Here is a 14,998-nt window from a genome sequence, read left to right as displayed (position 1 = left end):
TAACCCATGTCCACGTTAGTCATAATTTTGTGCACCAACTGTAAACAGAAGTCAACTTCCATCCCCACCAATATGCATTTACTGATCAAAAAAAAAAGAAAACGTGCATAATCCTGAGAATGTACTACAATAATGTAGTGAAGGTCATCTTAACAGGAAGTAACCAGGTGTACACGCTTGATTAATCATTTGAAAAGTAGGAAACACTTTATTGGTTTGATTTATTTAGGAAAACACAATAAAAAGAACAAGTTGAGGGGGGAAAAGGAAACGAGCAACAATCTGCAGTTTAGTCAACCATGTGCTTATTAATGCTACAGGACAGCAGAAAAGAAACGCATGCGTGACAAAATCTGAGTCTAGTACAACGATCACACTACAAACTCAATGATTGACTGGTATGACAACTATTGGAGAGAAGAGACACAAACTTGAATGTCGATTCAGTCAATAAAGCTATAATGTAAAGAATAAATAAAATGCAATGCTAGCCAAAACCTCTCAAACTGAACAAGTGTAGACTAATATAGCGCTCAAGAATGATATGAGCCTGGAATGTGACTATTAAAAATTAATATATAGTAGACCAGCCCTCTGATCAACATAATACTGAGGCCTCAGCCAAAAGTCGCTTTCATTTTAACCAAATCCTTAAAGTAGATCACATCCTCTGAGGCATGTTTGGAATAAAAACACAATACTTGTTCCCCTTATGGGTCATGGTGCAGGTACAGTGGCAGTCTACTTTAGAAAACCCTTGGTAAATTTGGAAGATTTCCTTTTCTATCAGACAAATTCAATTCCACATTTTGGGTGTATTAAAAAGTACAAAACAAATAGAAAATATAAGCCCTTACCTCCTTAGATATATGCCTTTTAAACCCCTGCCTCTTCATGATTACAAGAGTTTTTAAAAAGCCCACAAAGGTAACCTGTGGAAATACAAGTAGCACAAATGAACTCGGTGCTTGTTCAGTTCACTTCCTGGGAGGTGGCAGGCCTGGGGGAGGAGGGGGAGGCGAAGGAAACGGGTACGGCGGTTGCCCCATGAAGCCCATAAGTGGGGGCTGTGGTGGAGCAAACTGCTGAGCCATTAGGGGCTGCAGGCCCCCTGATGGTGGAGGAGGAGCCTGGCCAAACTGACCCTGCGGTTGGCTCGTCTGATCCTGACCTCCGACACTCCCGGCCTGGCCTCCACTGCGAGAGTTATAGCTGCCGCCACTTCCGCCGCCACCGCCCCACTGTTGTAGCTCTGGTACTGATCCGAGCCTGAGTTGTAGTTGTTTCGGTGATCCCGGCTCCGGTCCCTGTAGGAGGAAGAAGAGGAGCGGTCTCCGTCGCGGTTGTTGCGGTTGTCACGGTTGAAGCCGCTGCGGTTGTCTTTGCCCCCGCCCCCGCCGCTGGAGCGCATACGCCGATCACACTCTTCCTGGTACATCAGGTTCGGGTTGTTGGAGTTGCTGCCACGGTAACGCATTCTTCCACCTGAAAAACAGCAATTCAACAATTATTCATCATATTTTTTCAGGTAAGAACATACTTAGATACATTAACCATCATTCATGGTCAAGCAACACACACAATATACTGGAAAATTATTCTTTTTTATCCACCAAAACCCCCCAAAAGCTGAAATAAAGTAAAGTAACTCAATAAAATAGAATATGATAAAGTAAAGTAAATACAGAGTAATAACTTTGTAAATTTAATTAAGCGAAAGAATAGAAGGCCAACCTGTGGTGGCCAATCCATGTGTGAGAATGATGTCGCATGATCCCTGAAGCACACTTTCAGCCTGATAAATCCAGGCATTATCATGTTAAGAGTACACAAGTAGGAAAATATCCATTGTTAGGAAAAACAGGTAATCTGATATATTTAGGTAGTCAACTGACCTCATTTTTAGGAACATAATACGGCTGAACCTAAATTTGACCACCACAGGAACCCCAGATCGAAACACTAACCCTACAAGCTTATATGAAGACACTAAGCATGATGGACGCATCGTTTCATGATGGATGCCTTTTTTCCAGTTAGCGTCACTGACGAGTGGATTTCTTAAGGCTACACAGCTGTTTCACCCCAATCTTATGAGTTTACTGCGAGTTCTACTGATAAAATTTAACAATCTGATTTCACGAAATGTTTAAGTTATCACTGACAGTCATCATTCAAGATTGTTTTCCAACCGTATTTCTTTTTCAAAGGCTGTCACCACTATGCTTCTAGGTTTTATTAATCCATTGGGCAGTTTTAACCCAATTTTAAAACACAGGAGAATCCTTTCAAAAACCACAGGATATATCTTCCAACATGGTTGTTTAAAAAATAAGTCAGTCATAATTCAATAACCTGATCCCATTTGAAACATATTAATCACTGCAGTAGTTATACAATAAAACATTCTTAACTGTTTGCTTATTTAAATCTAGGCAGTGACTATCCTTGACCAAGCTGTGTATAAACCTTTTCAATAGTGTTTCCTACACTACAATCAGGCTAGTCAACTGTCACTGACCACACTAAACAGGTACCTGTGTTGCTCTATTGCCTTACATATTAAAACATAAATAGGAGCCTAGAACCAAAGGTGTAAAAAATATGTATAGCACATTCATGACATAGATTCACAGGTAAGAAATATGTTTTAAGACTGATTTCAGTACTAAGAGTCTAAAACAGAGTAACAGGATCAATTTTTATGTTAGTAGGGTAAAGGCTATCTTGGGATTTGTGTGATTTGACTGAGGTTTAAGAGCGTGACAGAGTCCTTCTTACCACCTCCTCCTCCACGGCCCGAGTCCACAAGCTGAAGTAATTTAGGATTGATGGCTTGGCGTGCCTCCTCCAGCACCCGGACAAGGTCTCGTGCCTGTCGCAGGTTTCCTGGGGTGAAGAAGGTGTAGGCAGTGCCCTTGTTGGTACTGCGAGCTGTACGTCCAATACGATGGACATAATCCTCAGAGGAGCTTGGATAGTCATAGTTGATGACGAACTTGACATCCTCCACATCTTTTGGATTAAAACCAATATTAGAGGAAGGGAGAAAGTAAATACATGAGAATCTCAAGATCAGGACTTCTGGATAAAAAAAGTGATTTAATTTTAGCCCAAATATATGATTACAATTAAATCTTTTCCAAATGCATTATTAGGAGAATTTCTAAACGAATAACTTACCTGCTTATTTAGACATCGTGCAAAAATCCAAACGACATTCAAAAATAACTGAAAAGTAGCTTTTTGTGCTCAGCAGATATAAAGTGAGCATGGCATTCAGCTGAAATCATGATTTGGATTTGTAATCTTGACATTAATGTGACTGCTGCTCAGAATGTGCGAGGACAACGAGTCTGTTTCTCATTACAGAAGATGTGGGGCTCTGACAGCACTGCTGATCAATAAGTCTCCCTTCTCCCCTCCATCGTGACAGAGGGAAGCCACTTAATCAACCATTACCTACTACATAGGAATAACAATGTACCGTGATTGAATGCTACTGATTTTAATGAACTCTAAGGCAGTACCTGAATGTATGGTGAGCTCGTGGAGGAGTTAGGACAAAGGGGTGGTGAGGTACTTACCCCCTTCGTGTTGTGTTTACAAAGGTAGTCAGTCCCCCCTGATCAGTCCTGGTTCACAAGGAGGGGCTGAGGGAGAGGGAGACAGGATTCCTCCCTCACCTTCTGCTCACACCAGCAACGTCAGACGGGAGCAGAACCGTTAAAGCTCCAGAGACACACCCACCCACGCAAATACACACACATATACACAAACACACACACAACGGGTGGTTCTGTTGCTCTCTCGCCGCATTGCAGGGCCCTCCTCAGACCCTGGCCAGGACTGGATCCAGACGAGCCCGTCTAACTCTCTCTCTCCTGTCTGTCTGCTTTTTGGGACGGACCGATGGGCAGACATACAGGAACCTCAGGCTGCTCCCAAGGAAGGCTCGTTGGATTTACAAACTCTGACAATACTGGGCAGGGGGGATCTTTTTTAGTCGAATAAGAGGGGCTGTAATCCCTCTAAAACTAGCGAAGCTTCTATTTTAACGTGAATGAGGGGGCAGTGACAGCAGCGCAGATTGTTACAGCTGCCATGTGCTGCCAAACCCTGAGAGGAGAAGAGGGGAAAAGAGAACAAGGATTCGGTCATGGGGATTTTGGAAAAATTAAGACACTTTCACTTATCCCCCCTTCTCAAGATTATCCTGTCAACCATTGGATCTGACAAAATTCATCTGTCTTTATTCTACACATATGCATCTGCAAAACATAGCAAACTTTAACATTTTTGCAGAATAAAGGGACAACTACACAATTTATCGTTTAACGCTTAGATTTAAAAAAAAAGTGCAATATGTGCGACATCCTTAGTAAATTTGTACTGACACCACAAAGGAGACATAAGAAAAGGTGCACAGGAGCATCTGTCCCACACACCCCTCCTTTCAGGCAGCGTGCCAAAGAGCCCCGTTTGAAGGAAGCCTTTAAACTGCAGTAACAAGAAACAGACTATAAACCCAGTGGACCAGACGGCCTGCAGCCTCCATACTGGACAAAATGGTCCGTTAGACTGTCACATTATTACAGTAAGGGCGGGCGCTTAATATAAAGTGCTGATTAGTTTCATTGTTTATCACTAAATTCATTCCTGTTATTCCTTTTAGTTTATTTTCACACTTGTGGTTAATTGCAATACTACATGTACACACTGTATAATATGAAATTACTGGTGTATTAATCTATGTAAAAGCTCCCGTAACTAATGTGCTAACGTCCTGTTTAACCGAGAGACGACATTAATAGGTTAAAACCAGAACCAGAAGTGTTATTATAGTTTTGTATTTAACTTTTTTGGGGGGGATTTTAGTATGGACTTACTCATTGCAGTTTTTTTTTTTTTGATAACCTTTAGTTTTAGTTAATTTTTTATTATTTTAATAATAGTTTTTTTAGTTTAGTTTTACAAGTTTTTTTAAGTATTATAATATGGAGTGTAATTTTCAGGAAGAAGAAGAAGCTTAGAATATATTTCACAATACAGACACTGGTACACAGTGACGTAAGTATGACGTAAATACCCCATATCTCAATAAAAATCTGTACCAAATTTCCCTCATACTGGCTGTATTGGTAAATTTCGGCCAACCTGAGAAATACTAAAACTAAGGACATTTCATGGATATTTTTATTTTGTTTTCTTTAGCTTGGTAAGTGCAAAAATATAGTTTCAGTTAACCTTTTTCAAGAGTTTTATTTCAGTTAACTACACTTTTAGCTTTTATTTTATTCATTAACTATAATGACACTGACTCATAATAGAAACATAATTAAAATGAATTTTTAAAAATCTATTAACCTTAATTTTTTAAATGCAAAAATGCTAACAGATCAAATGACATACATGTGACCTTCCGCTAGAATTAAGTACATGTACTGAAAGGCAAACAATGAGTTTTTGCAAAATATTGGAGCCTTTTTTTAAAAATTTTATAGCAGATGTGTACTTGGTGTATATAAGTGTTATTTTTTAATTATTGTTGACCCAAATTAATACATTCCTAATAACAAAAAACTGACATAAAACCACCTGACCGTAACTGTTGGAGGACAATTCTGCAAGAAAATGTATATTTTGTGTTTTGATTTATATCTGCCAATTGCAAGAAAGGTTGTTCTCCACCTGTCCACTTACAGACAATCAGACAATCTACTGGCCTACTTGTAAAGATATTTAGCAGAACAGAGGTCCACTTTAATAGGAACCCACCAACTATAACTGTGTTATTTTTTTATGTATATATTATTAAAAAGTTCTTTCTGAAAAAAAAAAAATTAAAAAAACAAATCACAATGACACAGTGAATACAGAATTACATGAGATATGAACTGTTAACATAGTGAGATATTATGAACTATTGTGTGGTGAGACATACCCAGACCACGAGAGGCAACATCAGTGGCAATCAGAATGGGGGCTTTGCCACTCCGAAATTCTGTGGAACAAAATCAAACACTTTACTACAGAAGAACAAAATGAAACTGAAGAAGAGGATGGAAATTATTATCATCATGTAAAATACTGGTGACAGATGAATGGGAGGGAAATAACCCACAACAAAGACAAGACAGAAGGTGGCACCACTTTATCCTCACCTGTAAGTACCCAGTCTCTTTCAGGCTGGCTCTTGTCTCCGTGAATGCACATGGCCGGCCACCTAGAAAATGAAACCACATTAAAGTAGCAAGATTACTCCACCTTCAGTATTTGAACGTTCAATATTTCTCCTAGAAATACTTTGTAATTATCACAAGAGAGAGTAACTCCTCACCCATCACGCCTCATCCTCCGTGTAAGATCATCACAGCGTTTCTTAGTCTCCACAAAGATGATGGTTTTGTTCTCTTTTTCAGCCATTATCTCCTCCATCAGCTGAATGAGTCTGCCAACAAAGAAAGAGCTCAAATTAGACCTATAATGAAATATTACAACATGCTATTTTACTGTAGTCATATTTTTGTTGGCTTTTCTTACTTGTTGTCCTTTTCAGTCTCCATGCAGACATCGACTATTTGCAGGATATTGTGGTTGGCGCTGAGCTCCAGAGCACCGATATTAATCTGGATGTAGTCCCTCAGGAAGTCCTCAGCCAGCTGCCGAACCTCTTTTGGCCACGTTGCACTCCACATCAGAGTCTGCCTGTCAGGCTAAGAGACAGAGAAAGGAAATAGACTTTAACTGAAAAACACTTCTACAATAGGGTTTTATCGACAATCTTAATAGTAAACCAGCCCTCAGCCTTACCCGAATTTGTTCTACTATCTTGCGAATCTGCGGTTCAAAGCCCATGTCCAACATGCGGTCAGCCTCATCCAGCACTAAGTAGGTGCAGCGGCGCAGGTTGGTCTTCCCTGCCTCCAAGAAATCAATGAGGCGACCAGGTGTGGCAATGCAAATCTCAACCCCTAGAGTCAAGAAGACCAGAAAAAGCAATACACATCTTGAAAGGTGCTCAGGCAAAGTGACAATCGTGCTTGTTGGATATAGTGAACAGAACATTTCATAGATTTCCTGGATTTTATAACAGTTTTCAATAATCCACTGCATATCCTTATCTACAATCATACATACCTCGTTCAAGGTCTCGAATCTGTGGTCCTTTTGGAGCTCCACCGTAGACACAGGTGCTTTTGATACGGGAAGACTTCCCATAGTCATACGCGACCTGTTGTACCTGCTGAGCCAACTCTCTGGTTGGGGCAAGTACCAAACACTACGAAGAGAGGAGGATAATAAATAAGGAAGGTTACAGAATGACAGAAGACCTGCACTAAGATCATGATTCAAATAAAATCTGTATTATATTATGGTATTATATTACACATTACGTTTAAACTTACAATTGGACCATCTCCCCTCTCCAGATACGGTTGGTGGTTGATGTGTACAATAGCTGGAAGAAGGTACTGCAGGAAAAAATGCAAAAAAATTAGTAAAACCAACTAATGCCCATTTGAAAGTCTTTTGAAATAAGCATAAAAATGATTTTCTTCCTACTTCTGCAGTTAACCTAGCAACACGTGCTACATACAGAAATTATTATTGACTTAAATAAAGCATTAAAAATTCTGTCATGATCCCAGATGATGAAGGATTCTCACAGCCAGTGTCTTTCCCGATCCAGTCTGTGCAATCCCCACCATGTCCCTGCCACTCAGGGCCGCTGGAAAACCCTGGGACTGGATTGCTGTGGGCTCCTTGAAGTTCTGCTGCATCAGCACATCCATCACGTACTCTGTCAGGAAAATGAGGGAGACAATCAACAAAAAGCTGTGCAGATGTTTTGATCTTCTTTCTTTCCTTTCATCAGAAGAATTGTTTGTTTAAATATACCTGCAGTATGTGTAAGAAACATTTTGATAATGGCTTTAAAACAAAATTATGAGACTTTATAGTCACTGGATGTTTGAGTTTGTGAAACAAAAAAAATACTAATTCTAATGCATTGCTAATGTTTTATAGAAATGATCTGTGCCAGCATCATAGTTTATGCAATGTATTTTTTACTGACGAGGAAACTGCGCGTGGTGAAAAGCGGTGACAGGCTTTGGACAGCCGGACCCTCTGATTGTGATCTCCTTCCTTTTGCGGAAGTCTTCCACTTCATACTGTACATAACAAGGAAAGAAGGGAAAAAACATACATGAGGGGATGGTGTGTAAATTGGTTGCATTTTTCAGAGTATGTTCTAAAGTTTTACCAAAGAATTACAATTTTTGCTGCTTTTATTGTATGTTTCCACTTTTTCTCACACAAGCAAAAGCACTATTTCAAACAGAACTTATTACCAAAAATACCCTCCAAAAAATAGGTCAATCACATTTTCATATTACTGATGTAGAAGAAAAACAGTAAACATGTACCTGATTCACACGTTGCACCTCAAGATGTTCAGTGTAGAAGTTCTTCTCAAATTTTGGCAGCTCATCCAGATTCCACCTCTTCTTTCGAAGACGCTCCCCTGGATTCCCAAACTTCATTGGTGGAGGTCCACCGCGACCGCTCATGGCCCCAAACCGTGGCCTGAGAGATAAGAGCAAAGAGATAAAGAGCACTGAAGGCTCAGAACAGCAACCTGCAGCAAATGATTGACTGTTGAGCTAATACTGCAATTATGATCCTGACCAAAATATTTATGGCTTACTGAAAGTGCATGTAACAACACTGTAATTTTATTATAATCATCAAGTCTACAGTGCCAATCCTATATTAGTCCACAAAAACTGTAGGACTTTAACTCCTCTACACCAGTCAATAAATGCTCTGTTGTGCTTTGTTTACATAACCTAAAGCTTTAGGGTTATTTTAAGATAGTTATAATACTTTTAATCCTTTAGAGAAATTATGTAATGACTGCAGCAGATATAAACCTAGTGTTATAATGTTCAGTTAAGTTCAGATGTGCAAACACCACCGAAGGTGTGCTAGTAAGTGTAATGTACACCAGCATAAGTAACAAACCCCAACACTTTACCTTTACAATTTCCTAAGTATTAAAATTAAATGTTAAAAATAACAGGTAAGCCTTAAGTTGTAGTTCCTACTGATATTTAAACAGCGTATACTGGCGACCTGAACTTTATCATAATTTATCATGAAATTATCATAATTTCCCTAGGGATTAATAAAGTATTCTGATTCTGATCCTGGCATCAATTCAACAACATTTTTAAGCAACTGCTGCATTTAAATAAATGTACTATAACGCTCGACTCTGTGCAATCATTAATAACGAAGTAACAATAAAATTAACAAAATATTGAATAAGTCTTTTGTGTTGCCTTTATCGGTGGTGGGTTTAAAAAAAAAAAAAACAGGGCCTCGGGTCGAACTTCCTCCTAAGTCCAGGTCTGTAAAGCTAATTGTGTGTAAAATATGTTCACATATAAACTAAAAACTCACCTGTCTCGCCCACGGTCCCTGTCTCTGTCTCCATAAGATGAACCCCCTCTCATTTTTTCCCGTTCTGTTGTGTTTGTTATGCTAGCTTTGACGTCGGACAGCGGTTTGTTTTCGTTTCGCTCGGCGATTGACGGCAAAATAAGCGCAATTTACGTGAACAACGACAAAGAACGTCGCAACCTTCCGTTATTTTTCTATTAGACGATAATTACGCGTAAATATCGGGATTATTACACAATTATTGTGTACGTCACGTAGCTAAACGGCTAGCTCGCTCCTTTCCTCCCTGCCCTCTTTCCCGACGTGACTTCAGCTAGTAAGTTTACGTAGCCTCGTCTACAACGAACCTTTACTACGTACGCATATTCACTAGCCGCAATGGTGAATATGATTGGTGTAAACAATGGCGCTTTTTATCGCTGTGTGGCGTCAAAACCTTGGGCCCTATTTCACGGTGAAAAGGCAAAGTGAGATGGAGGGACCTTAAAATGATCGCCACAAAGAAGTTAAAAATCTCTGTTTTGACACAAATCTCACACTTTTAACAAAGAACATAATGAATCTCTAACTCAGCAGTAGGGGGCGCTAATGCTTCACCTGGTGCATCCGACGGTGAAGCGACGAAGAAAAGTCTTCCAGGAAGTTCAAGCAGATGCGTAGAACCAATGACTGTATTGAGTAATGAATTCAGTATGTGATAATAAAAGATAGTAATATGAAGTTTTTGCTCTTCGTGACAACCACTGAAAAGTTCACATAGCCTGAAGAAATGCCTTTGTTCATTCAAAATAAACCGCTTGACCGCATAAGATCGACAGCGGACCTGTTCGACAAAAATCCACATTTACAGGTTTGTTTTTGCAAAAGCGTGGCTGCTATAGTTAGCTCATCCTTTTCAATTAATAGGAATTGTCTGTATATCGTTATGCTAACAAAATCGCAGTTGATAATTTACTAACATAGCAGATTTAACTATCTCTAAAGTAACCAAGTAAGTGTCAGTGGTTGTAAATCTGTGCATGAAGCAAAAAACCAAACCTAATAAGGTACACAGGAATGATTTATAGAACTGCACTACGACTACGTTTCAGGTACCTTAAATATACATTTCGTCTATAGATGTAGATAATATAGATATCCAGTGTGGACTAATAACGAACATCAAAAAGATTCAAACCCTGAATAACAATAACATCCACATAAACAAATACTTTACACATAAATGTCGCTTTGCCAAATCCCAATCCCATCCCAAATCCTCGAGATGAGTAGGATACCTGTGCTTAGCTCAGAATAAGATTCATTCTAGCCTTCTTGCTTTGTTCCTTGATTTTGGTAATCTAGTGTTCAAATCTTCTTTAACTGTATGTCATTAGTTAGTAGTTTTTTTGTTTTTGTTTTTTGGTAAGGGGAAGTTGAAAGACAAATAAAAGAACAAGATAAATGAAAAAATAATCATTAAAAAATTATTCACTTCATTTATTGCACTGGTCTCATTTCAGCTCAGTGTGAGAGTCTTCACTGCACCTTGCTTTTGTTTATGGTCACACTATAGTGTCTCTCAGTCATACTGTGAGAGTGGAGCAGACAGTGAGAGGAAAAGTGAAATAATATTAAGCTGTTGAAAATTGCAAATTGTTGCAGGAAGTGCAATAAAACTACCCAACTAAAGTTTCACCGAACATAATTACTAGTAACCCCCTGTAAACCTGCTGTCCCGCATCCCATCGTCCCCAATAATTGATCCAGCTTTACGAGTCAGGATCAGACCAATATCCGAGTCAAATACTAAATCAGTTTGTGTTGTTTTCTTTGTTTTATCACTTTGAACCATTTAATTATTTTGCTTTCATGTCACAGGAAACTGCAAAAGCATTTCGGTCTAAGCCGCTTGTTGATGTTGATCCGAAGTGCCTCCTGTACATCCATCAGAGGGAGTTTGCTGCAACAACACCAGCAGACAGTGAGTAAAACAACATACTGGAAACAGATGACCTCATCACAAGGCTGTATACACACTGATACATTTCATTTTAAAATGTAAGACTTTTATTATGTCTACACCTTACCTTCACACAGCTTTGATCTTTTAGGGCCCACATAACAGAGATGGGTGGAGATGCTGTTGAACCAGTTTTAGCTTGAAAACTCGAGGGTTGTGTTTTGAGCCGGACAGGCAGAAACAGAGGCTACTGAAAAAGAAGACGTAGACATTTTCACTTCCCAGTTTTGTCATATCAGTTACAAAAATGAAGCCGAAGCCTTGCAGCTAAGCTCTCACACATTTTGTAATTTTACTCCACTTATGTCTGCACTTTACTTACCCACTCTAATATGTAGCAGTATGTGGAATATATCCCAGTCTATGTTTTCTGCCTTATATTCATGTATTACTTTCAGTGGCAGTTCCACCTCATTATCAAGCCTAGATAAAGAAATCTTTGGTGTTACTTTTTGGCATTGCTGCTCAACCTCAAGTGTGAAAACTCTTGGCTCCATCATGTTGATTGGTTGCTTTAAAAGAACAAAAATATTTTCCCATGAAAAACTGAATAAATGCATCTGGTGCAGGCTGGTGTCACGTCACAGCTTTAAGTCTGCATGTTTTGTTGCTGAACAACAAGTAAAACTTGTTGTACTACAAGGCATTCAGCCAACAACAGAAACCTTAGTAGTGTGTGATGAAGTCTGACCACTGAATAGCTTTTGGATCAAGAATTATTCTAAGCATCACTTTGCTTTTATTTATTTATTTATTTATGGACTATTTGGTATAAAATTCAGCACTTCAGCATGTTTACTTGGTCTTCCAGATCATGTACTGCACTATAACAGTAACATGCTTTGTTGTCTTATTTTTAACAGAATGGATTTCAGTCATTGGATCTGATGATGCCACAACCTGCCATTTGGTTGTGCTGCGGCACACTGGTGAGAAATCCTTTACCACATTTGTGCTAAGGCATTATAAAAGGAAACTGTATTTTGAATTTGTGGTTAATAATTACATTTCATTATTCCTTAGGAAGTGGAGCAGTTTGCCTAGCTCATTGTGACGGTTCCAGCACTTGGTCTGAAGTACCACTCCTCGTGAAAGCGGTGACATCACTTAGTGATGCTTGTAAGGAGGGCAGGTATGAAACACACACAAAAAAAGCAGTAAAATTCCAGATTATTCAACTAATTAATTAATTAATTTACATTTCTCCTCTCCTTTCCAATATGCAGACTTGAGCTCCATCTTGTCGGGGGATTCAATGACGACTCAAAAACATCCCATGACCTCAGCCTTGATATACTGGGTATAATCTTACAAACTTACTTCATGTTGCACTGCAGTGTAACGCAGCAGCAGCTGACCTTGCATAACTTAAATGGCTCTTTATCACTTCACAGCAGCGTTCCAGGTACAGAAGGAGGATATTCATCTGGAAACATGCTGCATCACAGGTAACTTTTAATGTTTGTTTTTTAAACTGTTGAACATTGTTTCGATATACCTGTCAAAACAAAACCTTTGCTCTAATCGTGCCTTCGATTCGCTGTTGTAGAAATGAACGACGTGGTTGTTAATGGAACTCACAGACCTGTAGTATATGGAATTGGTAAGTGATACTGTTACAGAACAGGATCCAGTGCATTCGTGGTATTTGGCCTTTAATATGTTGTGGCTTTGTTTCTGAACAGGTGTAGATGTTAAAACAGGGGACGTTTACCCCGCCTCGTTCCCTCATAAAGGGCCTGCGGAGGAGCTGCGATCAGCACGGACCTTCACTGGAGGAGAGGTGCTCTGCAAACATGACATGTTGGGATTTTTTGAGAGTAAAATGCATGTTTGGCTATACACAATTTTCGGTTGTCTACCTCATATTTAATCAGTCTGTTAATTTTGAAAGAGATCCTCAGATTACATCATCACTGATTTTTTTTCTGACTTCCAGTACTTACTGAAGAGACTTAAAAATGTTTTCCCCAGTCTGTGTTTAGTTTTTGTTTTTGCAGAAACAAAACTAAAACATACTGATTAAAATAATCGTCCCTTGCAGATGGTTAACATATATGACTCGAGTCGGGGACTTGTTAAAATTGGCCCGTGCACATGGTCTCAGAATCAGGATATGGCCTTCTGGTTGTCACAGAATGACGACACAATTTTAAAGGTAACGTTATCTGGAAGTAAGTGTCTTTTAAGAGGTAGTTAACCAATGAGAAGAAGCTTTTTTTGTGAGTATATAAAACAGACTTTGGTATTTCGTCCTCTTATCTAGTACCTGTCCACCTCTCCGAGGGCTGAGCCACCGCACTTTGTCCAGCATATGAAGTCCACTATTCAATTCCTTTTAGACCACCCCAACTCTGACAGCCTGTTCCCAGGGGGTCAACCACAGCTCTACCACAGGACGGAGACGGGGGACTGGGAGAGGGTTGTCCAGTCATAGAGTCCAACTCTTTTCTTGCTGAACCTTAACCCAGTAGCTGACTTTTTTTGTCTCTCAGCTCAGTGGGATCCACTGTGACCCTCTCACCTAATTTCTGTTCTGTGTTTATTGTGTCTTAAAATGGAGTTTACTTTACTTGAACATGCATCTGTTGAATTGCTTTCCTGACTCATCTGGCTGGTCCAGTGGAATGAGTAGAGGCAGTGTCTTTGTTCGTGCCTCTAATAGTTTTTCCTACTTCCAGGACTTCATATGAAGAGTGCTGTACTGCAGCAAGTTCAGGATAATGTCCTACTGCTTCTCTGTTTTCCCTTTTTAAAGGAAATCATTTACAGTTTGTCTCACCAGGTGTCCAAGTGCTGACCTTTTTCCACATCATGGGTTCAGTATTAGTCAAGTATTAGAATCAGTTTCAGATGTGACACAGCTCTGATTGATTACCTCTTCTCCCAAAGCCAGAAGACAGTAGAGATATAAAAGTTAAGAAATCAATATGCAGCAACAATTTCTATCATTTATTTTGATGAATAATTAAATTCTTCATTGTGTAATAGTTAAAGTTTATTTTTTGACTAAAAACACATCTACCATGTAAAAGATATTTTATCATAAACTATATTATTTGCAGACCTGGCTAAGAATATGTTTGTTTTACAAACTGCATGTGTACATGTGTATGGTAATCTGCATTGTGGATGTTATGGATTGTTTTTTAATTAAACAAAATGCGGTTTTACTAGTTTTGCCTGATAAAAATTAAATTCATGGCCTTTTCATCAGTTGTGTTTTAAGGTGCTTGATGAATTCAGTGTAAATTGTTGGAACTTGTGAACATACTGTATTTGTTGGTAAATAAATGTGAATGAGGAAATCTGTTTTGAATGCTCGCATTGTTCATGTTCAGATCGAAAAAATACATTTTTGGTTGATAATTTGCAACAGTTTGGTCAAATGCGATCTGAAAAAAGTGCCAATGTGTTTTATTAGATGAAATGTGTGTGTCTGTGCTCTCGATGCGAATCGTTACAGTACATTCCATTATCATTTTAAAACCTAGAAATCCCAACATGACCAGGCTCCTGCTTCCT

General features: G+C 39.1%; 2 protein-coding genes across 3 annotated transcripts; one reads left to right on the top strand and one right to left on the bottom strand.

Moving 5' to 3' along the window:
• Positions 1-181: 181 nt before the first annotated feature.
• On the bottom strand, positions 182-9,797 carry LOC100692646 (probable ATP-dependent RNA helicase DDX17). The gene is given in 14 exon segments (XM_003453804.5): positions 182-1,238; positions 1,241-1,485; positions 2,782-3,015; positions 5,945-6,004; positions 6,165-6,226; positions 6,341-6,451; positions 6,544-6,716; positions 6,814-6,974; positions 7,141-7,282; positions 7,410-7,475; positions 7,671-7,804; positions 8,081-8,177; positions 8,433-8,592; positions 9,472-9,797. Coding segments are annotated over 14 exon segments (1,959 nt in total). The 5' UTR covers positions 9,525-9,797; the 3' UTR covers positions 182-977.
• Positions 9,798-10,061: 264 nt separating this feature from the next.
• On the top strand, positions 10,062-14,783 carry ntan1 (N-terminal asparagine amidase). Of its 2 annotated transcripts, none has more exons than XM_013276664.3 (10): positions 10,062-10,321; positions 11,332-11,434; positions 12,337-12,402; positions 12,497-12,605; positions 12,700-12,773; positions 12,868-12,921; positions 13,023-13,076; positions 13,159-13,256; positions 13,518-13,647; positions 13,740-13,901. In XM_013276664.3, exons 1-10 carry the CDS (start codon positions 10,241-10,243, stop codon positions 13,763-13,765), a joined length of 795 nt encoding a protein of 264 aa, XP_013132118.1. In that variant the 5' UTR covers positions 10,062-10,240; the 3' UTR covers positions 13,766-13,901. The 2 variants fall into 2 exon arrangements, with proteins under 2 accessions (XP_013132118.1, XP_003453795.1); XM_003453747.5 differs by having other exon boundaries at positions 10,078-10,321; positions 13,518-13,631; positions 13,740-14,783.
• The last annotated feature ends 215 nt before the right edge of the window (positions 14,784-14,998 follow it).

This window comes from Oreochromis niloticus, linkage group LG6 (genome assembly GCF_001858045.2).
Source record: "Oreochromis niloticus isolate F11D_XX linkage group LG6, O_niloticus_UMD_NMBU, whole genome shotgun sequence".
Classification (NCBI taxonomy): Eukaryota; Metazoa; Chordata; class Actinopteri; order Cichliformes; family Cichlidae; genus Oreochromis; species Oreochromis niloticus.
Note: the sequence above shows the minus strand (reverse complement) of the source record. Positions and strands in the feature narration are given on the sequence as shown.

What these genes read in the sequence shown, in the direction of transcription:
- ntan1 (XM_003453747.5), top strand. Translation starts at nt 10,241, where the DNA reads ATGCCTTTGTTCATTCAAAATAAACCGCTTGACCGCATAAGATCGACA. An exon ending in GGAAACATGCTGCATCACAG is followed by an intron (nt 12,922 to 13,022) that starts GTAACTTTTAAT and finishes TCGCTGTTGTAG; the next exon opens with AAATGAACGACGTGGTTGTT. An exon ending in GGACCTTCACTGGAGGAGAG is followed by an intron (nt 13,257 to 13,517) that starts GTGCTCTGCAAA and finishes CGTCCCTTGCAG; the next exon opens with ATGGTTAACATATATGACTC.